General features: G+C 41.4%; 1 protein-coding gene and 2 long non-coding RNA genes across 4 annotated transcripts in view; 1 reads left to right on the top strand and 2 right to left on the bottom strand.

The window, feature by feature from the left end:
- Positions 1-19,360, top strand: part of ugp2b (UDP-glucose pyrophosphorylase 2b) — a 34,782-nt gene extending 15,422 nt beyond the window's left edge. For both annotated transcript variants that reach the window (XM_030441019.1, XM_030441018.1), the window contains exons 4-10: positions 2,838-3,023; positions 7,566-7,699; positions 10,789-11,086; positions 11,291-11,488; positions 15,565-15,807; positions 16,149-16,253; positions 17,508-19,360. In XM_030441019.1, the coding sequence (XP_030296879.1) occupies positions 2,838-3,023; positions 7,566-7,699; positions 10,789-11,086; positions 11,291-11,488; positions 15,565-15,807; positions 16,149-16,253; positions 17,508-17,615 (1,272 nt within the window). In that variant the 3' untranslated portion in view covers positions 17,616-19,360. The remainder of the gene's footprint in view (positions 1-2,837; positions 3,024-7,565; positions 7,700-10,788; positions 11,087-11,290; positions 11,489-15,564; positions 15,808-16,148; positions 16,254-17,507) is intronic.
- Positions 19,361-19,627: 267 nt separating this feature from the next.
- Positions 19,628-23,414, bottom strand: LOC115596180 (uncharacterized). The gene is made up of 3 exons (XR_003986854.1): positions 23,036-23,414; positions 20,710-20,743; positions 19,628-20,624 (listed from the first exon to the last, which is right to left on the bottom strand). It is a non-coding gene; the product is annotated as an uncharacterized LOC115596180 (long non-coding RNA).
- Positions 23,415-24,136: 722 nt separating this feature from the next.
- LOC115596181 (uncharacterized) lies at positions 24,137-26,129 on the bottom strand. Its single transcript, XR_003986855.1, has 3 exons — positions 25,733-26,129; positions 25,131-25,176; positions 24,137-25,045 (listed from the first exon to the last, which is right to left on the bottom strand). It is a non-coding gene; the product is annotated as an uncharacterized LOC115596181 (long non-coding RNA).
- Positions 26,130-26,702: the final 573 nt, after the last annotated feature.

Raw genomic sequence — 26,702 nt, 5'->3', positions numbered from 1 at the left:
GGCAATTTGTTGATTCGACCGCAGGAGAAACTTGATGATCTTAGTCGGAAAAATATGTGCATCTGCGTCTGAAGTCTGCCAAAAGGAGTTGGAAAATATTGGCGTATCGGATACTGGCAGAAACCCAGCGTCATGCATCCCTGTAAGGAAGCAGTGTACTAACTTTCTAACAACTGTCGCTGAGTCAACAACACGTCTGTGCTTCGACTGCACTTCAGGGATAACAGTGGAGTTTGACTCCGGTCACACAGACTTCTTCTCTCTCCAATGCTGCTGATCAAACATGTTTTGCAAACTGCATTTTACTTTATACCATTTTGAATCCTTCTGGCATGTATTTATGTGGGTCCAAAACTATAATCCACCGTGTGGCTCCCTTTGCTCCGGATTAAATGTCCTCTGAGTCTTCTAGGTGTTCCCTCCTTCAGCTGACAGCCGAGAAAACATGTTACCGCAGTTTGCACTAGAACTGATACAGAAGGTGTTTTTATCCAGCAGTCTGGTTAAAGAGGTGTTTCCTGCAGGCAGGAGTTAGTGTAACGTGTAGCTGGCAGCACACACATACGCACATGCACAGGAGGAAAGAGAAGAAAAAAAAAAAGCCTCCATCTGTTTTGCCCAGAAAGGGGAAATGAACATCTGTGAGTGGAAGCCGTTTAACTCCAGGGGTACAGGGCTAGGATGGGGATCCCAGCTGAAACACATTTTACTCAGTATACACACACACACACAAACACACACACACACACACACACACACACACACACACACACACCAGCAAACCTCTCTCTGACCCCTTCATTTCTTCCAATCTTTTTACTGCAGAGGTATTTTTGAAAAGAACGTTTTTAAGGAACAGTTCACCCAAACTCAGCTCGATAGTCCTACAACATTTCCGGAGCTTCACAGGAAAACAGCATGGCATTAAAAAACTAAAATACAGTTTGACTAGTGTAGTTCAAGTCTCCAGAAGACCCGAGATCCCAAGTTGGTTTAAAAGGATCTTGTTACACCTTTTATAACCTGAAATATTAACTTAAGCCACTAAGCAAAAAGCGCTAGCAGCTGGACCGCAAGTCAAGGGTGTAAATATTGTGTTTTCAGATCAGTTTGGGACCTTGTGGCTTCTGGAGACTTGGATTATGCCAGAAAAGTTGCAAGGGGCCATTTTATTGTATTTCTTTCTGTCGTTTTTTAATGTTTCAAAACAAGTCTCCATCTGCTTCCGTTGCTTAGGCGAATGCTGTAAACGTTGTTTTGCCGTGAAGCCCCAGAAATAGTTTGTTGGCTACAAAACTTCACCCAACTTTCCATCGGCATGCGTCTGAGGCGGCAATTACTGAATTTTGCATTTCTGGTAGAACTTGTTCTTTAACATCCGTCCGTACTTCTCTCCTGAAAGTCAGCAAACACAATTTGCAGCTCTCTGCCATGAAACATATTCTGTCCTCAGTTTTGATCCTGTCTCATCTGTGTGAAGGACAAGAGAGGGAGTGATAGCTGTGATGAGGAAGTCTGTTGTATTTGCGACCACAGTCTCTGTGTGGTGTGAGGTAAGGGGGTGAGGAGTCGCTGTAGGCGGGGGAGGGGGGTAAATACCTGGGGAGAGACCGTCTGTTGCTTGTCCGCTGTCACTGATATGTGACTGTGCTTTTTATCAGGAAAGGACACAGGATGACTCCCGGCCTTTGTATTACCACTCACACACACACACACACACACACACACACACACACACACACACACACTCTTCACACACCACGTACGCCGTGTAAGAATCACTGAGAGATTTATTTGATTTGAAGAATCCAGGCAAACTCGCACAGCGCTCGATTAAGACGGTCAGTCACCTCCTAACAACAAAAAGCTGCTGTAACATCTGGTTAGCGTTTGCTGTCCTTGAGTGCTTCTCACAGTTTTTTTTTTTTAACTGGATGAGGGAAAGCATTGTGTTCCCGTTTAAAAAATGTTCTTGCCGCTGTTTTACTTTTCGATGGAAATCGACATAACGGTGAATCTACACATCCCCGGTTCAGGTTTTATTGTTTTGACGAACACACCGTCTTTCATATCTTCCCTTGACTCTTTCCTGCTCTGTGGGAGAGAATGAAACAGTCAATACATGATGTGTGAATACGCTGACGAAAAAGCTGTAGTATCGACCCTGTGATGTGGCTCCACACACACACATACATTACCGTACACAAATGCATTTTGCTGCCTCGACAACAGAAGTGCTGAAACTACATTTGAAAGCGGCTGCGAAGTGCATTATGTCAGTGTAATTACCATTATCTGCAGCATTCATTCAAACAACATGCCTCTAAATGTGTGATGTGGATGTTTTTCATCTAGCGTTTTCCTTCCTTGATACAAGAAAGCAATTTTTGCAGCAGAACATGAACAATTTGTGACATTTTCACATCAGCCAGTTCAGCCCATTACATTTCTCAGCTGACAAGTAATAAGCTGACATTCAAAGCTATTAGAGTCTCCGTGCTGTATTTCCTGGATGACAACTTTTAGTTTGAGGAAAATAATTTGCTTGAGGTGAGCAGTAAAAATCAGAAGAGTCCAAGACAGAGAGACATGTTACGACTGCTGATTCACACCCTGCATGGCTTTTCATGCTGCATATTTTTTAGCCTAGGGTCAACCAGAGGGTAAGAGTTGACCCTGGGATAACTTCAACACCTTTTCACACAGACGTAGTCAACCTAAGCTGCGGGCTATACGATTCACACCGCACTTTTACCAGCCCTTAAGATTTTAAAAGCCTTTGATGGTGTATACCTGCTGTTTGTCTAACCCCCTCTCTCTCTCTCCCTCTCCTGCAGATCCAGCCCTATGATAAGATCGCTGCTCGAGGCCTGCCGGACAGCGTGGCCGCCTGCCTGAACAAACTGGTGGTGGTGAAGCTGAACGGAGGCCTGGGCACCAGCATGGGGTGCAAAGGCCCAAAGAGTTTGATCAGCGTCCGCAACGAGAACACCTTCCTGGACCTCACTGTGCAGCAGATCGAGGTACACACAGATTTGAGAGCTGATATTGGAAGAATTTTCTTTGTAAGGTGTGATTGCCTTGAAGGTTCCTTGTTCAGTCGCTCTAAAATAGACACATTTGGCAGTAAAATGCTGCTAAAGACTTAAATAGATGGACTGCTTGCCATTCAGAAAGGACCTTAACTTTGCCATCAGTTATGTAAGACGTTTTTCACTGTTGAGCTTTTGATTGTGGCAGAGATTCTTTATTTCGGTCCTTACGTCAGGTGAACATGACAGAAGAGCTTTACATTTTTCTGTGAACAGCTGGAAAAATGATCCTGGTTTCTCATCCATTTTTTTACTTGTTGATCGAAACTATTTAGATTTGCCCAGTGAGCTTTTTCCTGTTGAAATGGTTCAAAAGTACAAGATTTTTCAATCCACTGTTTGAAGCCGTTGATTAAACGTTCCCCTCATGGACTAAATTTCACATTGATTTCCGATACTGGCATCCAACTGATTTGAACATTTTGGATGTGGTTTCTCCAAGCAACAGGACAATAGACTGCTTTTTGTACATTGTACATGATAAACACCATTTCCTCATGAATTTCCTTATAGGAAATGTTTTGCACAGTGGAACTATGATTGCTATTGCCTGTTGTTGACCTATTTAAGTGTATTTGTATTGGGGAATGTGAAGGTGGGTCTGTTGTATTAATCTGCTAATCATCACCATATATTGTTAAAGAAATGCCACATGGCAATCAAGCTGAGGGCGAATCTGATGAAGCAACAATAAAGCAACGAATAAATGGTTTAAAGTTTGCTGGTAACAACTTGTTTGTCCAGTAGATTCATGGCGGCACAATCTGGTTGGTGAATGAATGAACAGTAAGAGAGTCTTCATGATTGAACTTGTGCTGAGGTTTTTTGTGATAACGTCAGTCTTGTTTTGAGATTGTTTGACATCCTCCAAGGAGACTGAAAAACAAAAAATAGACATTCAAAATACATTTCCTTGGGCTGTAACTTTGTTTTTTTTGTATAGAGAGAAAATGTATTATTATTTCATAACTTCCTGTTAGCCCGTCAGCCACATTTTGATTAGATCTACTACCACAGGAAATGAGGGGGGAGAGATGACAGGGATATGGCAGATACGCTCCAAAGGACGATGAATTCACAGTCATAACTCCTCTAAATGCTTTTGGAAACTGAGACAGCTCGGTGTAGAATCATTGAGTTTTCAGCCAGACCTGCATGTAGAGCAGAGACAGACACAGCAGGAGATCTGCACTAATTTCATTCAGGCATATGAGCCAAATCGACTGTTTGTGGACCTGCACTTTGGAGGAAATAATAGATACGTTCAGGCGGCCGTGACACTCAAACTTTCACTTTCTGTGGGTTCTCATCTCAACGTGACCTCGGTTGGTTGTTTGTCTTGCTGTCATGAAGCCCTCCTCCTCAGCCTGTAAATCCAACAGTGTATGAAAGCTTTTAATTTCACAGTCCATCAGCTTCTCCTTTCTTTTGCAAACACAGCCGACAGGACTTATTTCAAAATCACCGTGGCTCACATTTGGCAGAGGGATCGGCAGTTAGGTGTTGCTTAACTCAGAGGCGTGGTGTGAAGAGAAGAAGTGGCCCTTTGCCACCCCGACTCACATGATGCAGCTGTGATGTCAGAATGGGTGTAGCAGGGAGAGAGGAAGTGAGGTGTTGTCTGATGTAATTCAAACATCTGCTCTGTGTACTGTCGTGTTTTTCACCCCGATGCAGTGATGTTTGAATAATGTCTCACTCTACTTCCAGATTGAGTTTTCTGACAAGAGAAAAAAAGGATACAGGAGAAAAAATTACAGACATGTCTTTCCCTCTTTCTGTCTCTCCATGATTCGGCATGCGTATCATCCTCCAGGCACCTTTATTACTTTATGTATCTGAGGTGCCGGGGGAGAGACACATGTTTTGTTTTTTTTCTGAAGTTCTTTTGAAAAGAGTTAAGTGTGATATCGAGGCGGTGAGTTGTAGTGAAAGAGGATCTGTTGTTGCGCAGGCGGGCAGGTCTGCGGGGTTGGCAGGGAAACAGAGACGGTGTGTGCTCCAACATAATTTGTTCCTGATCGTACATCAAGACATGACATGGACAACATCAAATATATTTCCTACATCAGCAGTAAAACTAATGCTTACACACCTAATTATATTTTCCATTAATCACGTGCGATCACGTGTTCAAAAGTTCTGTTCTCAAAGTTTTGAGACGGCCTCGACATAAAGGAGTCTGTCAGACATGATGATGCCAGAGCCTCGGTGTGTAAGCCAGTTTATTTAGGAGACGTGTGTGTGTTTCATAACGGCCTCACGGGACGCTGCTCTTCCCCCCCAGCACACTGCTCTCTGTGTCCATTTTCTGCCCAGGTCTGGTCAGATTACCTCCCGACTGAATCAGCCCATTTAGAAAGAGAGAAAATGGATCCCTCACACACACCAGGTCTGCTGTGCGAGAAGGCCCCTCTCAGCCACCACACCGCCTCAATGCACAGTTATTTTGCAGCATTTCTGTTTGTAAAAAGGCTGTACAGTCGCACTTAGAGCGGACGGTTGGATACAGCTCTGACTGGAATGGCGCCACCTGGCTGCTGAAGGTTTACTGATTTCACCTGAGTGCCTCTCTTGTGGCTGCATCTGCAAAGTTATGCAAGTTGAGTTCAGCAAGTGAAGGAGCGTTCAGTTCAAAGGTGGTGCTTTCAGTCTCGTAAATCTGTGGTCAGGGTGTCTTAAAGGTACAGGACTTCTTTTAAGATCATCTGCCCACATTAAAATGCTTCTGGTAACACTTTATAGTGATTAATTTGTTGTAAATTAAACTTAAGCTAATAGTTACTTGAATGCTAACAATTATTGAAATTCTTCATAAACCATTTGTCAAGCAATTGTAAAGGTTTATAAACATAATTTCAAACTTCCTAATGGCTATCCAAATACATAGAAATGGTTATAAGTAATATATTTAGTATAATATATATTTAGTATAAAGCATTTCATTGTTTGTTAGCAGTGAAATAACTTTTAACTTAAGTTTATTTAACTAGAAATCTACCATCTACATTAAATCCTTGTTTTTTCAAAGGAAGAATGGAATTGTAAGGACTAAAGGGTTCTATGCAATTTAAACATACCCACTGTGGGTGATTTTCAGGCTGTTTTCTGTATTTTAGTCAACGTATTTTAGAGCTGATGAGTCAATTATTCGATTGGTTGATAGAAAGTGAATCAGTTACAATTTTGATAATCAGTTGCTGAATTATTTTAAGTAAAAATGCCAAAATAATTCAAACTTTTGTGGTGTCAGAAATGAGAATATTTTCTGTAGGGTCACTTTTATGTTTTATGTTGTGACAGCACTGTGACTGTGATCTGTGTTAGGTTTCGGCACAAAAAACACTTAGTAAGTGTTTGGAAAACATCATGTTTTGGCAGGAGATGTCCTGAGGTCTGTGTCACCACAAACACAGCAGGAAATTGTCCCTAAATACCCTCCAGTAGTGTCTCAACCCACATATCCTCTCTTCATTTCTACTACCACTATCAAGTAAAGGCAAAAATGGCTTAAAAATGCACAAGTATTTGTTTTATTGTATGACGTTTTGAACTGTTACACTCAGGCATTTAATATTTCCCCAGTGCACGGTGCTGCGTCTTTAGCGCGTCATTATTTGTTCACTTGTTCACAAAGTGCAAGGAAGTTTGCTCACCTCCACAGTCATCATAATCCATCATATCAGCCTCTCCACACACCCACTGTCAACATATTACAAAGCAAGTTATCATTTAATCATCCTCCAGGTGGTGTTCCATTACATTTCGTCCTGGGAAAGTCTGTTTACATCCTGAAGATGTATTACAGTTACAGTCACAGAAAGGTACCAGGAAGATGTACATAGTCACACAATTGTTTAACTTTTGCAAATAAGAGGTCAGTGTTCCGGTTCATGGTGGGGATGGTCCGGCCAACACCCATCCTGGTTCTTTGATCACAGAAAGACGTCTGAGTTTAGACGTTTAGAAGTCTAATCATCATCCACTCTTTATTAACTTCCTCACGTCATCTTCTCCCCGCTGAGTCAGATCCTATTTCTCGTCTTCCTCCTCCGCTCACTTTAATTTTCTCTTATCTCGGTAAAATAAAAAAAGACAATGCCTCGCTCTCTCCCCAGGTATTCTGTTCATTCTGATCGCACAATCAAGCCACAGAAATGTTGTCACGACACAATCTCCTGGGCCTTCGTTCTCATTAGTATTACGTCCATTATTGATACTGGAATTCGAAGGTATTTTGTTGTTGCATGTCGTGAAAGTCTCTGTAGTGTCGGCTGAGGTCACTCCTTTTACAAAACCACCAGCTGTGCCTGCCTCTGAGAGTTGCTCTTAAACAGATGATCAGATTGTTTTATATCATTTATATTCTGTTGATACGAAACAAAACAATCTCTAAGCATCTTTAATATATGCACAAAAAGAAAGACAGTACTGTTTAGATCAGCGTGTGATTTTCTTTTAAATGTCTTGCAGCACCTCAACAAGACCTACAACACAGACGTGCCCCTGGTACTCATGAACTCCTTCAACACGGACGAAGACACGAAGAAGATCCTGCAGAAATACACACACCACCGCGTCAAGATACACACCTTCAACCAGAGCAGGTAGGGGGACATACTGATGGATTCTCTCTTTTCTCACGCTTCTTTTGTCTGATGATATTTTTCTCTTTTTCTTGTTTTTTTTATTTACACGTTCGAAACAAACTAAACAGTTATAACAACAAATACTGGGACGGATACTGGGGTTATTTTTCCGTCAAATCGGATATTTAACTGGAAGGAAAGTGTGTGCTAGGCAAAAATCAGCATCAGTATTGGCAGATGTATCAGGCACTTTTAAGCTGTAGCAGTATTGAGCCCAGACATATTGACGGAACCCAGCTTCGGGTCTGTATTCACTGTCTGAGTAGCCGGTGGGCGATCCCCCGCTGCGTGCTGCTCTAATGCAGGAACAGCTGCATCCGGACAGGAAACGTCGTGTAATGTATGGAGAGGGCATTAATATTTAACGACGAGCTGTCTCTAATTTGTCAGTCATGGGGAAGTTGATTTTTACTTTACTATCACCCTTGAATTATTTAGTGCACTCGTGTGTTATGTGTGCCAGAAGGAGTGCAGTGCAAAGCGGTTTTGGATGGCAGCGGTGGTCGTGGTGGTCAGGGGCTGTTATCAGCACAGAGGAAGTGGTTGAACACTGTGAATGTCAATCAAAACGAGAACAAAGAGAACATAGAGAAGTGTGTGGTTGAGGTTGTGATTGTTATTCATGAAAGGAATACAGAATAAAAGAGTAAAAAAAAAAATCCCTTGCACTTTAACTCTAAACTCAGTGTGATATAGTTTGATATACTGACATTACTGACATACTAATTTTTCCGTGTACCTCGGAAAGAATAACTGTTCCTGCTCAGGCAGAAATGTTGGATCCAAGACAGGAAAAACACTTTTTGTGGACGTTACAAAATGTTCCGAGACTTTGGTCTGAGATATCAAAAAAGTCTATGAGCTCATATCAAAGCCGCTCATGTGAAACATCTTTCCAGAACGGACGGCTGGAGTTAAAGCCTCCGTGCTTCCACCGTGCAGCTCCTCTCACCTGACCAGCTCATCCGCGCTCTGAAATATCCTCAAACTGCCAGAAACACAGCCAGCTCCCGCTCAGTGCGTTTCCTCTCGACGAGGTTTGTTAACGCGGCCTGACGCAGATCCTTCTTAGAGAGCCTTTGATCAGTTTAATGCAGAAAGCGATGATGTCTTGGACTCTTTGGCTCGTTGCCTCATCTGCCATCTTACTTGAAAACTTGACTTGGTGACGATGTTGTTTGAAGTCCTGCAGTGAAACGAAAGGAAGAAATTCCCATTGCTCCTGGTGTGCCACTTTGTTTTTAAGGTTTGAACTCAGATCCGGAGCTAAAAGATTAGTTTTCTCTTTGTGCCGTTTTATCTACTTAACATGGACAGTCTGAGATTCACAGCTCTGCAGTGGGTGACTGAGAAAAGTGACTTGTGTTTTACTTACAGTCGCAAACAAGAGAAGAAACCTGATACGCGCCACAAGAACAGTGTCAAAACGTAATGACACCTAAATGTGAAATTTAAAGAACAGAACTGGCAGGAAACTTAAACTTAAGAAGCAGGCAGGGACAAATTTGAGAAGTACAAAAATACAAAAACTTAACTAAGTGCACACCAATGAAGCGCTGAAAATGCAAGAAGCAAACACAGATGAGACAAATGGAGCAAAACAGAAAAACAGCTGAAAGCAGGAAAGACACTGATTAAATAATCAATTGCGTAGAACCCTGATCAGGGAGAGACACAAACAGGAAGAAAATCATGACACATGAGGGAGAAACCTACAAAATAAAGCAGGAATCGACTGAACTAAAACCTAAATCCAAGACAAGGAGGTACTTTTTTTGGCTTAGATTCAATTTTATAAAAATCGTAAAACCTGCTACCATCAATCTTATTAATTACAACAGATCAAATAATTAACTGTAATGTGAAAGGTGTTGCTTGCATCTAAGCCAAGCTCGGACGCTTTTTCGTGTCTTTGTTTCCGTTTTATGGCCTCAACTTTAATGTTCTGGTTCAGACTCACCGCTCTGATTTGGGTCATTTTCAGATGGCGATTTAAATTGAAAAACACAGAAGAGTTCGGAACTGGCTGGTGAACATTGTGGCTCATCTTAGCAGCTCAGAAGTTGGTGGGGAACAAAACCAGAGCTAAAAGACTTATGTTTATCAGTTGGCCAGAATTCAACACTTCATAAATGTTGCTCAGTTTGCCTACATGCTGTCCATGACTAGGGGTGTGCCAAAATATTGATACTACGATATATCGGGATATTTCGTCTTGAGGTATGTTATCAACACACTGGTGCCAAATATCGATATTTAAAAATGTAAAAAAAAAAAAAAAAATTTGTTTGTTTTTTTTTTGTTTTTTTGGCCCACCCCTCTTCGGAGGACAGCTTTATCTTTATTCAAACATAGGTATGCAACCAAATAAAATTTAAAAAAAATGGTTTAAGTAGCTCTGAAACCCACACATATAGATATTTAATGATAGTTGTAGTCAGTGTGTGTGTTAAGAAGAGACACTGTGCAATATACTCTTTGTTTACTTGGCTGTCATTCATGTGAAATTGATTGACAATGTTTTGTAATTCCTGTGAAATGGATTCAGTGCAGTCAATAAATTCGGAATTTCTTCAGTGACACAGATATCGTGATGTATCGTGGATGAAATTCTTTGCAATATATCGATTATCGCAGAATCGCTGTATCGTGATATTATCGTTATCGTGGGCAAAATATCGTGATAGTATCGTATCGCGAGGTACCTGGTGATACCCAGCCCTATCCATAACACATGCTGTGGGTAGTAAAATGTTAATGTTGTGTTTACAGCGTGTTGCACTGCCCCCTAGTGGCTGTGCAATAAGTCGATTTAGGTTTGACATGAGGGTTTAGTCCTCTCTGGACGTAGATTACTGTCAGCTCTGTGGCTTCACGCTTTTAAACTCCAATTCAGACTATCAACATTCATCAACGTTAAGCTAACGGCTGATGTACTCGAAGCTAAAAGCATTTTTCGGAAACAGTGAACAAAAAATAAACCATGAAACTGAGTTTTCCAACTGAATTCTTCCTGATGTTATTATACTTCCCGTCCTTTTATCCAGGTACCCTCGTATCAACAAAGAGTCCCTCCTCCCCGTGTCCACACACCTCAGCATGAACGGACAAAGCGCAGAAGGCTGGTACCCTCCTGGGCACGGTGACATTTACGCCAGCTTCTACAACTCGGGCCTGTTGGACCAGCTGATCGAGCAGGGCAAGGAGTATATCTTCGTGTCCAACATCGACAACCTGGGAGCCACCGTCGACCTCCACATCCTGCACCACCTGGTCAGCCAGCCCAACGGCAAGCGGTGCGAGTTCATCATGGAGGTGACGGACAAGACGCGCGCAGACGTCAAGGTATGTGGAGGAGGACTTCTTCATGCAAGCATCTGAGGTTCTGGTCTCGTTTCATTAATCAGTTTATACAGAATTATGTAGTTTTATTTGTGATAATGAAACCAAAACAAATCACCATGAAGTAGCATCATTTCTTTAAAACTATAAATTATTGAAATCTTTGAAATAAGTATTTAAAAAATCTCCATCATCTCTTGTTTTCAGGGTGGCACGTTGATCCAGTACGACGGGAAACTGCGTCTCCTGGAGATCGCCCAGGTCCCAAAGGACCACGTGGACGAGTTCAAATCAGTTTCAAAGTTCAAGATCTTCAACACCAACAACCTCTGGATCTCTCTGGCTGCCATCAAGAGGCTGCAGGAGCAGAAGGCAATGGACCTGGAGATCATAGTCAACCCCAAGGTGAGTGAGGAGGTCACCAAAAAGTACAGTCATGTGGAAAAACCTCAAACCATACACACACTCCTATTATCAGCGTCACAAACATGCCAGTAAATAAAGGATTTCTTCTTAAATTAAATGTGAAGACCAAAGAAATATTTCCTGAAATTTGCTTGAAAAAGTTTCTCAGAGACATAATTCAGTCAAATCTGAGCACACAGCTATTTTAAGATTCAGTGTGACTCGTGCTTCCAGGGGATATCATAGTCTCTGATGTCCATAATGAGTACACGTCCATTAATCCTCTCTGAAATCACAGAAGAAAGGAGCTCTTTTGAACTCCAGAACTTGCCTGAGAATCATCACATTTTTATGTTTTTCTTGCGCATCAAAGTAATCTAGTGATAGCTGCGTGTGAAAGAGACTGCTTTCCAAAAGTATAAACAAATACAGGCTAAACAATCTGGACTAACCCACAGCTAACTTACTGACTCCATGGCAACAGTATACTTCCTGTTTGCATCCACTGATTAAGAGGAAACAGGATGTGTCGGGTTGTTGTCTCGGCTTGGCCTGTGTCTAGTACCTCAGTCCCGTTGGCACATTTCTGAGCTCTAGTCTTGATGTTATTTCTCTTCATTCCTTTCCAATATACTATGAAGCACATCCGAGTGAAATGACTCATAAACGTCCTCGTAATAATCCTTTGTTGGATCATCCACGTACGAGCCTGCAGCCTTGAGGGGGCCAATTCAAAGAAGAGCCGCACCAGGATGTCTACGACTGACGCTGAGAATGAAACAATTCACTTTAGATAACCAGCCGGCCTCTCAGAGCAAAATCGCCTGTCAGGTTTTAAACACGTCCATCCTGTCGCGTTACAAAACAGAGCTGTGAATAGCAGAGCGGAGAGATATCAGCGCCGCTCTCCTCTGCAGAGACCGACGCTTCTGAATAAATCATGCCCCGCTAAAAAGAAACCCGAGCATCCAGGAGGAGACCCATATTTCAGAAGCTCTCTGTGTTTCTGTCGTCCTGCGCGGCTCGATTTTCGTTGTGTTGTCACATGAGGTTCCTGCACACAAAGGAGAGAAAAGGAGCTTCAGACTGATCCAGTTTTCTGGTCACATCTCTGGTGGCTCATCTGGCCCACTTGGACTCCGGTTAAAGCTGTTTGTGTTTGGAGGAATAGTGTTTGTGTGTAAGAGAGACAAAGACGAGTAACTGAACCTGAGTACAACTTCTTTTCAGCTGAAAAACAATCGGATGGGTGTTTAGTAGTGTTGTTGATCAGGTCCATAGCTTGACATTTAGTGCAAAGTCTACATATTGTGATATAAATATGTTGAAACCGGGCTATTGCAGTTGAATTTTGGTTTCCCAACCAGTTGAAATGTTGTGCCTGTTTCTCCTGATTGTTCGTATGAAGCATTTTAACTCTGTTTTGACTTTTAAATCGCTTGTAATCACAATATTGGGCCCTGTGTAAAAGCAGCTACTGATGCATGGAGTTTGTTTTTAATGAGGCGAAGACGTGTTGAAAGAAATCAAAAGAATAGTGAGGCAGAAAAAAATTAAGCCAGCTGAATTAACATGGTGTAAAAGGTTTGATTAAACGCTTAATCAGTTAAATTTTTGTCTCTTTTTTTTTTTTTTTATTCCGCCGAGGATTAGAGTGATTTGTCGGAGCGTGGTTTCTCAGGCTCCGTGTTTTCCCTGCATGTGTTTATCCCGCGTTGCCCTCCGAAGCTCTCGGTGACGGAGCGATGCTGTTAAAAGCATTGCAGCAAACAAATGTGACTTGATGTGACTTGATGTTATTTTGGTTGCGCTCACACTGTGTTGCTCCCCCACCCCTGTGGAGAAGCACCGCCGCAGGCTATGCAAAATCTGCAACCGGCGCAATAAACCCACCGCCTCGTTCCTGATTATTGCTTTTCTCGGCCTATAGATGTGATTTTCCAGCCCCTGGCTACAGAGTCGCACACCGTGACATGGCGGGTGTTATGTAACTGCTGATAACTGTGCAGAGCAGTGTGGCTTTACATAAGTGTGTGGTCCCATCGAGGTAAGAGTGCAGCACTAAACCTGCACAGTTAGAAACACCCGGTCTCCTTTTAAACAGAACTGCAGCTCTGCACATGTTGAAACGGTGCACTCGTGGTTCCGAGAGGCTCTTAAGATAAAAGCTGAATGTTGCGTAACTCCTTCTGATAGTTATATCTGAGACCCAGATCATTATATTAGAACAAGTTGTTATGTCACTGTTGTCCTCTGAGACCTTTAGAGTCTAATTTTAGTTGTATGATATTCACCTCTGTAGCTTCAGGAAACACATCTCCTCGTAAACTTTGAGACGCGTAGGAGTCCACAGCCGTGCTAGCAGCGATGTGAAGCTTTGCTTTGTGCTTACATTCTTATGTTTAGCAGTAATGTTTCTTATGTTCACCATCTTGGTTTATGCTGCATTCATGTGCTCCCCGGATTATTCCACTTCTTCAGTTGGGAAGTCGTTCCTCCGACACATGGGAGCAACATGGATGCCGAAAAAAGATGTTTTTATTGACAAGGAAGAGCAAAGGAAACAAAACAGTGATCTACAACACATGACATAAAAGTTTCTTCCTTTCGACCCAGTGTTTACTTTTCTCTGACTTCCCGAGCTGCTTGAGAGAGCATTCACCTGAATTTTCCATGTTAGCCTGCCAACGTTTTCTAATTAGCACTAATGGTGTGTTCGCATGGTGTTGTAATAATTGGAAAAACATTTAATTTGAACAACAACAAGTCAGGGAAAATGTTGGTACACAAGTTGCCGAGTTGATGTTGACATGGCGGACTTTTATTATGGCAATTATCTGAAACTGGGGTGAATATTTTCACGATAAGAAATAAAACATATTTGTGAAATATATGTCATTACATGATCCGTTTGCTTTTCTCCCCCTTGTCACTCAAATACTGTAAACAGCTCTGAGCGATAAAATGTAAAACATTGTTCATGTTGCTCCCATATTTTGACTTGAAGCATGTGAACGCACCGATGCTGTAAAAACGACTTCCGAACTCTGGAAGCGGGACCTTCTGAGGAGCACGTGAATGCAGCATAAACACTCGTGCTGACGGGAATGTCATTAATTTTAGGGAGTGCTGCAGCTTCATTGATTTTAAATTTAAGATGAAATCCTGGCTAAAGTGAACCTAATCATGTACCCATCACACATCAATCGATGCAGATTCCTAATCTTGATAAATCTGGTCGCTGTTGTAGGGGATGTGGACGTTGTAGTTGTAATTAAATATGTATCGTCTGTCTCCTCATCAGGGACTACAGATGTACATGTGCTCATAGCCAACACTGGTACAGCGAAGAAGATGCGCACAGTCCCTGTCAAATACACACAAAAAATAAAAACAGTTTTGCAGGTATTTCTGTAACGATTAAGATTCTGATGTTGAAGTCAGTGACTCACTCATTCAAGGACCGCGAGTGTGCAGATTTTAATTGCAGTCCTTCAGACAGTACTTGAAATATTTCCGTGGGGTGTGAAGTGGTGAACAGTCAGAAAATTCCTTCTCATGTAGCCGAAAACTGGATGTCCTGGATGTTTGACAGCTTTAATCACATGGGCGGAAGGTTATTTGTGTCCAGAGTCAATCACAGTCAATGTTTTAGATAAATAAATTCATGCGAAACTATTTGGAAGTTGCTGCAGGGTACACTGTTGTAAAGCAGGTTGCACAGGATTCACAGTTCAAGTTGGTCATGAGTTGTCTAACAACATGATTCAGCTTTTTCCTCTAAAATCATTTAAATGTTTAATTTGGAAGCTGACCTCAATATTCAGTTGGATGTTTTCAGCAGGACGGAGTGTGTTTGTTTGGTTTCTTGCGGTTCATCACTGCTGCAAGAGATGGAGATAAAAAAACAGAGATCAGTAACTTCCTCTTGATTTTGCACCAGAGCATTAATCTCAAACACTTCCTGTTGTTTGTGCTGCTGGAGAGCGAGCAGACAAAAAACGTGTGAAAGAATCAGATACTTCTCCACAACGACCCAACACGTCTTCCTCTCCTGTCCTTGTTTCTGCTGTCAGACGCTCGACGGCGGTCAGAACGTCATCCAGCTGGAGACGGCGGTCGGCGCCGCCATCAAATGCTTCGACAACGCTCTGGGCATCAACGTGCCTCGGAGCCGCTTCCTGCCAGTAAAGACCACGTCGGACCTGCTGCTGGTCATGTCCAACCTGTACAGCCTGGACGCCGGCTCGCTCACCATGAGCCCCAAGAGAGAGTTCCCGACAACGCCGCACGTCAAACTGGGCAGCTCCTTCACCAAGGTATTCATAAAAAAACAAAGAGCTGGGGTGTCGTTTTTCTGTTACTGCCTCGCTCCCTTCATCGTTTGCTTTCGCTGTAAACACTCTGAATCACCACATCTCCCTCTAAATCCAACTGATTTCCCATTTGGTCCAATTTTGTGGCACAGTGATTTTATTATGGCAATTATCTGAAACTGGGGTAAATATTTTCATGATGCTAAATTGTTAAACTTCTGTTGCCTCAAAAGTTAATTTCCCAGATGTCAGCGTGATGTTATTTGGTAGTGAAGTAATTGGGATCTTTGGGCTTTTTAGTTTTTTTTTTTTAAGATCTTCCTCTGGCGTCCGTCTGTTTTCAGGTTCAGGAGTACTTGATCCGCTTCGAGAGCATCCCCGACATGCTGGAGCTCGACCACCTCACAGTGTCGGGAGACGTCACCTTTGGGAAGAACGTTTCACTGAAGGTAAACATCTTCTCTCAGATGAAGTTTTACCGGAAATAAGATGAGAAAAAACTCTTATGTGAGATAAAATCGGGTTTACAAAGGATGGACATTAAATTTGTATTTGTGCGGTAGTTACACGATTTATTCTGGTGCCCACATTGATGGTACAAGATGCTGGAGACACACTGTGGGAAGTAAAAAGGCCACAAACCACCAGTGATGTCTGACCTGCAGCTGTTTTTAGTGTCAGTATTCATTATTTGGTGTGTGAAGAGTCATTCAGGACACCGATTCATATTTAAAGGGTCAAAAAAAAAGGTTTTCAATTATTAAATCAACTTTGTTTACTTGAGAAATAAATGCTGCTGTGTTTACATTTTTCAAAGGGGGTAAAAAAAAAAAAAGGATGATAAGAATGATGAAGATGTTGTATAAAATAAACTGAAAAGTCTGTAAACATGAGAGAGAAGACGGATTTAAAGGTCACTGTGTTCAGCTTCTTGTACTGTTGGAGCTTCTAACAGAATATCTGATGTTTGAAGTTTGTACTTTTTAGACATCTGCTGTTTCGTCACGCTCGCCTTCAGTTTTTTAGAAGTCGTGATAAATTACTGCTATACAAGGATAAACTATCAGTGGAACATAAATGTGTTTATAACTGAATTAGCGGAGTTTCGTTAGCGGCGATTCTTAAATGACACTGCAAGTTAAGTCATCAGTTAAAGACATGTTGTGATGGGATCACAAATCCCTGCCGTGCTGAATGAAGCAGAGTCAGGACATCGTTTGGAAAAGACCCATAAGACAATTTTGTAGCTTCATATCACAATAGCAATATAATATCTATTGTTGCCCAGCACTACTCTGTCCTAAAGTCAAAACCATCAGTGATAATCAATCATTCCTATTGATGTCATTTTGATTATCAGCTCTGCTTCCTGCAGCTGCACACACACACACACACACACACACACACACACCAGCAGCCTGCTCTCTGCTCACGCTGCAGATTTGACTCCTTTTTGTTTCATCTTCGGTTTGTAACGACTCTTTCACTGCAGCCGCACAACAAAATGACTCAACAAGGACGTAACAAGGAGAGCTCAGCAGCTCCCAGCGTCAGACTCTCTGAAAGTCACTGTCCCTGCTGGCAGGTGGCTCTCACTGATTTATTGCTTTAATTAAAATCCTGGTTTGGAAATGTCTTCCTGCCGCTCTCTCTGTCTGTGACCGACACAAACTAAACTCATCGCTCTCCCTCCGTCCTCGCAGGGCACCGTCATCATCATCGCCAACCACGGGGACCGGATTGATATTCCAGCCGGCTCCATGCTGGAGAACAAAATTGTATCTGGCAACCTCCGCATCATGGACCACTAGCGCCTTTTACAACACACACACACACACACACACACACACACACACACACTCCCTCATCATGTGACCCAGTTGGCGTTATCCCAGTCATGTGACCTGTTTGTCATGTTTACCAGACACCAACAGATTGTGAAAGGAAGTTGCCTGGAGGCTGTGTGTGATTGCATGTGCAGTGCTCCTCTGCAGTCCATGGTTGGGATTTACTGCCCTCTACAGGCCTTTTATGGTATGATATAAACATTTAATAGTATTAATAAGGAACTCCTTATATGACCTGCAGTCATGTTAGAGACAAAGACAAATCAGATTTTATTTTTATTCTTGTTATTAACTGTAGTGAGTTTGACTGTTCGTAGGCCAGAAAATGAAACCTGCCAAAGTAAACTCAAATGAATAGAAGATGATATTAACGGGGAAACTAACGGGACTTTAGATCGAGAAACAAACCAGATGATTTTGTCCTCACTGTGCTCTTACAGCACTGCTAATGCAATCACATGGTGCACTTACATAGAGAGGAGAAGTCACGCTGTCTGAAGTCATGGAAGAGTTTAAAACTATTTATTTCAAGCACGCCTCACTGTGGTTCCACAATTCAGCTGTGACAGGATGTGATCATGTACGCAGGAAGTCTGTCGCAGTTGGGGGCTCGGTCTGTGTAGTGATGTCATTGAAACTGGTGCACAACGTTCATTTGAATCAGCAGATTAACTTCGAATCAGTTCGATTAACTTAACAGCAAGAAGATGAAGAGGGGGAGAAACTCCCCAGAGTCCATTATGAAATCGCTCAATTTTGTCCGTCGTAGCGTTTAGAGAAACCGCGCAAACTTTGTGAAACGCCGTCTGTGACAAATTCTTGATTATTTGTGCCTTCTTGATAATTCGGCATCTATCGTACATCGGTATCATATATAGTTTGTGAAATTTGACCATCGTCTGTCTGCTAGTTTGGCTGAAGAAGTGGCTGATTACTACGATGACGAAACAGAAACAATCGGCTGAAAGACGCTGAAAAGAACCCAGTTAGCAGAAGGTGACTCTGTGTAACCATCACGCCTGAAGTGAGGTTTGTGCTGAGAAATAAATTGCAAACTTTCTTCCAGAGCCTCGACACTGTGACTTCCACACAATAGATCGTAGGTTTATTAACACCTGCAGTGTCCAGGCGGAAGGACTTTGTGCCATAGAGGAGAAACTAATCCAGCTGAAGCCTGAACCGCCTCCGTCTCTGTCTCTGCCTGTTTGGTGCCCTTATTTCATTTCATTCCTGGATAAATGATTAATATCCAGGTGCGATCACATGCCATGAAATTGTATGTAACGGTTTAAATTATATCATTTTAAAGTAAAGGCCTTTATTTGTTATGTAGACGATGAAAATAACAACCTGGTGCATTGTGTTTTTGTTTTATCCGGTTTGTTTTATCATATTTTGACCTTAATGTTAATGTGTGAAACGTCCTGCCTCAAATCATCCAGTCTGTCCCGTCGCCTCTGTCCATCCCTTCATTCAGCATCGTGTCCTTTCACGCAGCTGGACAGGAAGTGCAACACACACTCCGATTCAGACATTTTTTAAAAAAACGTGTTCACCGAGTTTCAGTGTGAGAATACTTGAGATGGGTCCGACACGTGCGGACCAGAAGCCCCGAAAGCAATAAGTGTTGATCTGTGACGGTGACGAGGTCTCAGCCCAGCCCAGCTCTGCCTCCTCAGAGCTGAATAAAGTGCAATATGATACCATGATGATGTGTCGTCTGTTGTGTCTGTTCACCCAGAAAATGTGTTGTGTATCCTACAATATAAGTGTTTATCTAAATAAAGAAATAGAATAAGGTTTATGACAGTTTCATCTCAGCTGAGAGTAAAAACAAAATGTAAAATCTGATTAATTCTGTCTCATTTCAACAATGTTCTCTAGTGCAGCATCTTCTTAATAACGTACGGTGGCCCTGAGGGTCAAAACAAGATAAAGAAAATAAAATTTAAGAAAACGTAACATCTCAGGAAACATTTAGAAGTGAGATTTGTGTTTTATTAGAACAATACTTCAGGTTTTACAAAAGACCACTTAAAGGATGAACAAGGGTTTCAGTAACATGGTTCTCTAACATCTGAAAGAATGGGACATTAATTCAGGAACAATCTGTTTGGCAGTGAACGGACATTTTCCTGTTTTGAATTGTGCCATGAACACACCACACATATGATTATTGTCAATTTGAAAAATCATTTTAAACTCAAGAAAAGCAGTTTGTCACCAGATTGATTGCGATTTTCACCTTTTATAAATGCTTTTCTCTTTGTGTTGTCAATGTATAAGTAGAGGCATATTGAGTTGATGTTCACTGAGCGGTTTTAAACACACAACTAAATGGCATTTTGGTGTAATTTGTATCTTTGGGGGTCTTAACTTCTTCCAATTCTTTAAAATTGACAAAAACCATACATGCAAGTTGCACAATTCAAGTGGGATCACAAATTATTTGTCTCTTGCTTTTGTATGAATGTTGATGAAATAAGCTGCCATGTGGCAAATCAGAAGGGGCGGGACTTAAACTCTACTGATTCTGAGGCTCCGCCCCTTCCAGGAAGTAGAGAGACAGGTAGAGGAAGTGTTACACAAGTGAAACTACAGGCTCTTCAGTTCGTTTGACATCTTGGGGAACAAGTTTGCTTTCCTGCCGAGCCTCAGATGATTGGCTATGAGACTGATGCGGCCATCGAGTCTAAATTATAACCCCCTGGAATGTGTATTTTTCTTACAGATTGAACTAAACAAACTCTGTACAGTCCCTGATTATAACCCACAAGAACATTCCACTTAACTTTAGTATTTCTCCATGTTATCAGTGAGGAACCACCTCCACAAACAGTAACACAACATAGTTTCCTAATACGCTACAACAATACTTTGGGCTTTTCACACATTTTTTAGGTGTTTTTTTGCAGAAGACTTTGATGAAAGGGATCGGGCAGCCGGAATCTTCTTAAAATCCTCCACCAGGTCCTAAACATTCAATAAAAACACCAGTCTGAGAAGAAAACAGTAAATGTTTGAAATGAGGGAGGGTAGAAAATGTTATCCAACCTACCTGGGATCCTGGTCTCAGTTTAAGATGTGTGCACCTGCAACAAACAAGACAGGTGACATGACAGTTTAGAGTCTGAACTCAAATGCTACATTTCTTTTAGACAAGAGGAACGTTTGTGTCTTTAACTCTGGACCAAAACAGCTGCTGTATTTCCATTTCTCCGTCATATAAGAGTCATCAACTGAAACTAAAAACGCTAAGGTTTAACACCAACTACAAATCACAAATAATGAAAAACACATGTTCTTTTTTTAATTAAAGCTTTTGATCCCCCCCCCTTCTAAAAATCATTATCTTGAGCAGAATTATTGCATCATCTCAAGATAAAAAAAGTTTTTCTTCCTGTGTCATCAGGTTAACTCATCTCATCATCATCATCATCATCATCATCGGTATTTTCGTAAATCGACTTCACTTTTCTTGGTTTGGTCCAAAAGATTTCAAAGTTCAAAAAAAGTCACCAGAAGCCCTTGAGGCTGAGTGCAGAAGAACTTTATTTGCCGGCAAACAAAGAACGAGATCAGAAACAGATAAAATCTGTGGAAAAAAAAAAAAAAAAACGAACTGACCCCAGGTTCAAAGTTTTATGCATCCTTTTTTTAAAAAAAAAAACATAAAACTGAGTGTCTTCTCTGGGTTCATGGCCTCAACCAATCCCTATTCTTCTTCATTTCTGCTGACAGCTATTTTTCTATGAAAAATCCCCGTTCTTCCATGCAGAACTTCACGTACACAAGTTGCTCTTCCCCTCGCTTTGGTTTTTTTAAACTGGTGCTTTCCTTCCATCTATATCACTGGCTCTTAGAAACTTTGGCCTTCAGGCTTTTTGATAACTCCGTCCTCTTCTTGATATGTCTCATTATGTCTGATCACTCTGGGCACTGCATCTTTAAAGTGTTGTACAGGTGAAACTACAATATCGTGCAAAAAGGTTACACTGCTGAGGTGTTATGGAAGGCCAGGATGCTTCAACAGCAGCCTTCAGCTCTTCTGCATTGTTCGGTCTCATGTCCCTCATCTTTCTCTTAGCAAAGCCCCATAGATCCTCTATGTGGTTCAGATCAGACGAGTTTGCTGGCCAATCAAGCACAGTAACATCATGGTCACTGAACCAGGTTTTGGTACTTTTGGCAGTGTGGGCAGGTGCCAAGTCCTGCTGGAAAATGAAGTCAGCATCTCCATAAAGCTCGTCAGCTGAAGGAAGCATGAAGTGCTCTAAAATGTCCCGGTAAGATGGCTGCGTTGACTCTGGCTTTAATAAAAGCACAGTGGACCAACACCAGCAGATGACATGGCTCCTCAAATCAACACACTGTGGAGACTTCACACTGGACTTCAAGCATCGTGGATTGTGTGCCTCTCTAATCTCCCTCCAGACTCTGGATGCAAAATTTGCCCTCATCAGAAAAGAGAAACTTTGGCCCACTGAGCAACAGACCAGTTCTTTTTTTCCCCCTTTAGCCCCGGGAAGACGTTTCTGACGTTATTTGTTGTTCAGGAGCAGCTTGACAAGAGGAACACGACATTTGAAGTCCATGTCCAGGATCCGTCTGTGTGTGGAGGCTCCTGATGCAGCGACTCCCGCCTCAGTCCACTTCTGAACGGCCTTTTCCTGACAGACCTCTCCAGGCTGCGGTCCTCCCTGCTGCTTGTGCACCTTTTTCTTCCACTGAACTTTCTATTAAAACAGCACTTTGAGAACATCCGACATCTTTTGCAATCACCTTCTGAGGCTTTCCCTCCTTGTTGAGGGTGTCAGTGATGGTTTTCTGCACAACTGTCAGGTCAGCCGTATTCTCCGTGATTGTGAATTCAACTAAACCAGACTGAGACCATTTAAAGGCTCAGGAACCCTTAGCAGGTGTTTTGGATTGATGAGCCGATTAGAGTGTGACACTTGAGCCTACAATATTCAATCTTTTCACAATATCCTCATTTTCTGAGATTTTGAAGAATTTGGGGTTTTCATAAGCTGTAAGCCATAATCATGAAAATGATGACAACTAAATGATTGAAATATCTCACTTTGCACGAAATGAGTCTATATGATATATTAGTTTCACCTTTTGAAGTTGAATTACTGAAATACATTTAATTTTTCGAGTTTCACCTGTACGCTTGGTTCACACTTCACATCATCACACTACAGCAGCTTTATTCAGTAGATGTTCAGTAGTGTGTTTCAGCAACTCTTTCACACTTGACTACCCTTCATTTCTTACTTTTTATCATCAAAATGGATTCTTCTCGGCTTCCGTAGACTTCAACACAAACACATACATTAAAATCTTGACGACGGTGCATTAATTAAAGATTTTATACTCACGATCCTTTTCTGTGGTTCATTTTTTATTCTTCACCGACACGTGGACGGTCTGCCTCGTCTCCACCGTCGTGACTCTCATATTTGGGTTTTGAACAGTCGTAGTAGTTTGTCTGGATGTAGCTCGGCCAGACACCGAATAATCACCGACCGTCTCCTTGATGTTGGTGGTTTTTGTGTCCTGTGTGACCCGCATGTCACCGACAGTCCCCTTGTGGGATTTGCTGATTTGGTTTGAGTAACTTGCCATCTTCAAAAACGCAGCTCGAGGAATATGAAAGTGACTCAAAATGTCTGATCTCTCTGTTTTATACAGGCCTCAGATGCTGCACACTCCCCCGACCCACAATGCAACACGTGTGTGCTGAAACATGTGCTGCAGGTGAAACTGAAAGTAAACGCAGATGAATTTTCTTCTTCTTCTTCTTCAGTAATTCTTTATCTGTTTTTAATCAGCTGAAGAATGTGGAAAGTCTCGTTCCTCCTGCCTCATTCCAGCAGCCCTGACCTATATTTTAGAAAAATAAAATAACAGTTATATTATATAGGTCTTTTTATACATATTTATCTAAAAATATTTCATGTTTTGGGCCAAAATTGTAGTCTGTAAATTGAGAAAAATGACCCAAAAAGTAGTTTAAATACTTGATGAGCACAAAATATGAATGTAGTTTAACTACAGGCAAGTTACAGCAAATTGTAGTTAAGCTGTGTAGTTCAACTACATGTAGTTTAATTCTCTCCAGCACTGGTGATGAGGCCTCAGCCCAGCTCTGCCCCCTCAGAGCTGAATAAAGTGCAATATGATACCATGATGATGTGTCGTCTGTTGTGTCTGTTCACCCAGAAAATGTGTTGTGTATCCTACAATACAAGTGTTTATCTGAATAAAGAAATAGAATAAGGTTTATGTCAGTTTCATCTCAGCTGAGAGTAAAAACAAAATGTAAAATCTGATTAATTCTGTTTCATTTCATCAATGTTCTCTAGTGCAGCGTCTTCTTTGCCTCATTAAGGTGATCAAGCCATAACATACGGTGGCCTTGAGGGTCAAAACAAGAAAAAAAGAAAAAAACCCCACAACATTTAACATCTCAGGAAACATTTAGAAGTGAGATTTGTGTTTTATTAGAACAATATTTCAGGGTTTTACAAGAGAAGAACACTTAAAGGATGAACAAGGTTTTCAGTAACATGGTTCTCCAACATCTGTGAAAGAACGGGACGGTAATTCAGGAACAATCTGTTTGGCAGTGAACGGACATTTTTGTGTTTGAATCATGCCATGAACACACCACACATGATGATTGTCAATTTAAAACATAATTTTAAACTCGAGAAAGCAGTTTGTAACCAGATTTATTGTGATTTTCACTTTTTATAAATGTTTTTCTCTTTGAGTTTGTGTTGGCGATTTATAAGTAGAAGCATACTGAGTTGATGATTCAGTTCACTGAGCGGTTTAACACAAAACTAAATGGTATTTTGGTTTAATTTGTATCTTTGCGCGTGTTAACTTTAAATTCTTTCAATTGAACACCATATGTGGAAGTCGTGGCACAACTCAAACAGCATCAAAAAATAATGTCTCTGCCACTGCAGGAATTTTTGATGACATTAGGTCATTAGGACTTGTGGCAAATCAGAAGGGGCGGGACTTCAACTCTGTTGTTTCTGAGGCTCCGCCCCTTCAAGGAAGCAGAGAGACAGGTAGAGGAAGCTCTGGGTGGGAGTCGATTCCCAAAACTGAAACTACAGACTCTTCAGTTCGTTTGACATCTTGGGGAACATGTTTGCTTTCCTGCCGAGCCTCAGATAAGCTTCAGTAAGTTTCATGTTATCAGTAAGGAACCACCTCCACAAACAGTAACACAACATAGTTTCCTAATACGCTACAACAATAATTTGGGCTTTTCACACATTTTTTAGGGGTTTTTTGCAGCAGACTTTGATGAAAGGGATCGAGCAGCAGACTTGTTCATCCAGAATCTTCTTAAAATCCTCCACCAGGTCCTAAACATTCAATTACAACGTCAGTCTGAGAAGAAAACTGTAAATGTTTGAAGTGAAGGAGAGCAGAAAAAGTTATGCAACCTACGTGGGATCCATCAGAGCCGCCCGGTCTCACTTTAAGATTTGTGCACCTGCAACAAACAAGACGGGTGACGTGACAGTTTAGAGTCTGAACTCAAACATCACGTTTCTTTTAGACTAGAGGAACGTTTGTTTCTTGAACACTTGACTAAAACAGCTGCTGTATTTCCATTTCTCAGTCATATAAGAGTCATTAACTGAAAGTAAACTAAAAACTAACATTTAACTACAAATCACAAATAATGAAAAACATAGGTTCGAGATTTACATTTTTCTTCTCTGCTTCAGGTACAAAGAAATTTGTTGTCTAAACTTTTACGGAAGCCAAAAACCGCCATATAGGTGACATTTTTAAATTTTGTTTTGAAATCATTGTCTTGAGTAGAATTGTTGCATCATCTCAAGATAACAAAGATTAAAAAAATGTTCTAGTGTCGACAGGTTAACTTATCTCATTATCTCGAGAAATGAAGCTTCGCTGTCTTAAGATTACAGTCGTCAACTTGTGTTTTCAAGTTCACAGCGTTAAAACAATTCATTGTTCAACACAAACACATAAATTCCAATCCTGACGACGCTGTATTAACTCAAGATTTTTATACTCACGATCCTTTCCTGTGGTTCATTTTTTATTCTTCACCGACACGTGGACGGTCTGCCTCGTCTCCACCGTTGTGACTTTCAGATTTGGGTTTTGAACAGTCGTAGTAGTTTGTCTGGATGTAGCTCGGCCAGACACCGAATAATCACCGACCGTTTTCTTGATGTTGGTGGTTTTTGTGTCCTGTGTGACCCGCACATCACCGACAGTCCCTTTTTGGGATTTGCTGATTTGGTTTGATGAAGTTGCCATCTCCAAAACGCAGCTCGAGGAAAATGACAGCGACTGAAAATGTCTGATCTCTCTGTTTTATACAGGCCTCAGATGCTGCACACTCCCCGCCCCATGATGCTAAACCTGTGTGCTGAAACATGTGCTGCAGGTGAAAGTAAACGCAGATAAATTCCTTTCTTCTTCTTCTTCTTCTTCTCTGGTCATTAGTCATCTGTTTTTAATCAGCTGAAGAATGTGGAAAGTCTTGTTCCTCCTGCCTCATTCGTGTTGGTCCAGGATGCTGTGAGATTAACTCAATATAACCTGCTGCATTTATAATAATGGAGGAACATTTCATGTGTTTTGAGTAGTTTTTAGTCAGTTATATGTGCTGTAAGTCTGTAGTCCTAAAACCCGGGACTCAGTTAGCATTTTTGCTCATCCATCTGATTTTCAGTTGAATGTTTGAAATAAGGTCAGTTGTAACCACAGGCTTCAGATACTTACACACGTTGCTTTATGCCATAAAATACATCATTAAATATCCTAAAATTGAATTATAAAGCCCTTACACGTCTTAAAAATGGGCAACTTCAGTTCCAAACTACTGTAACTTTAACTTTACAACTTGTACATTTATCAATGAACAGAAAATGTGTGTAGTAATTGTGTAGTAGTGGTGGTGACGTTTAAATGATATGACCATCATGTAGTCTGTTCATAGCCTACAGTTTAATTAATGCAGTGGTGTTCATCTGTGAC

This window comes from Sparus aurata, chromosome 15, assembly GCF_900880675.1.
Source record: "Sparus aurata chromosome 15, fSpaAur1.1, whole genome shotgun sequence".
Classification (NCBI taxonomy): domain Eukaryota; kingdom Metazoa; phylum Chordata; class Actinopteri; order Spariformes; family Sparidae; genus Sparus; species Sparus aurata.
Note: the sequence above shows the minus strand (reverse complement) of the source record. Positions and strands in the feature narration are given on the sequence as shown.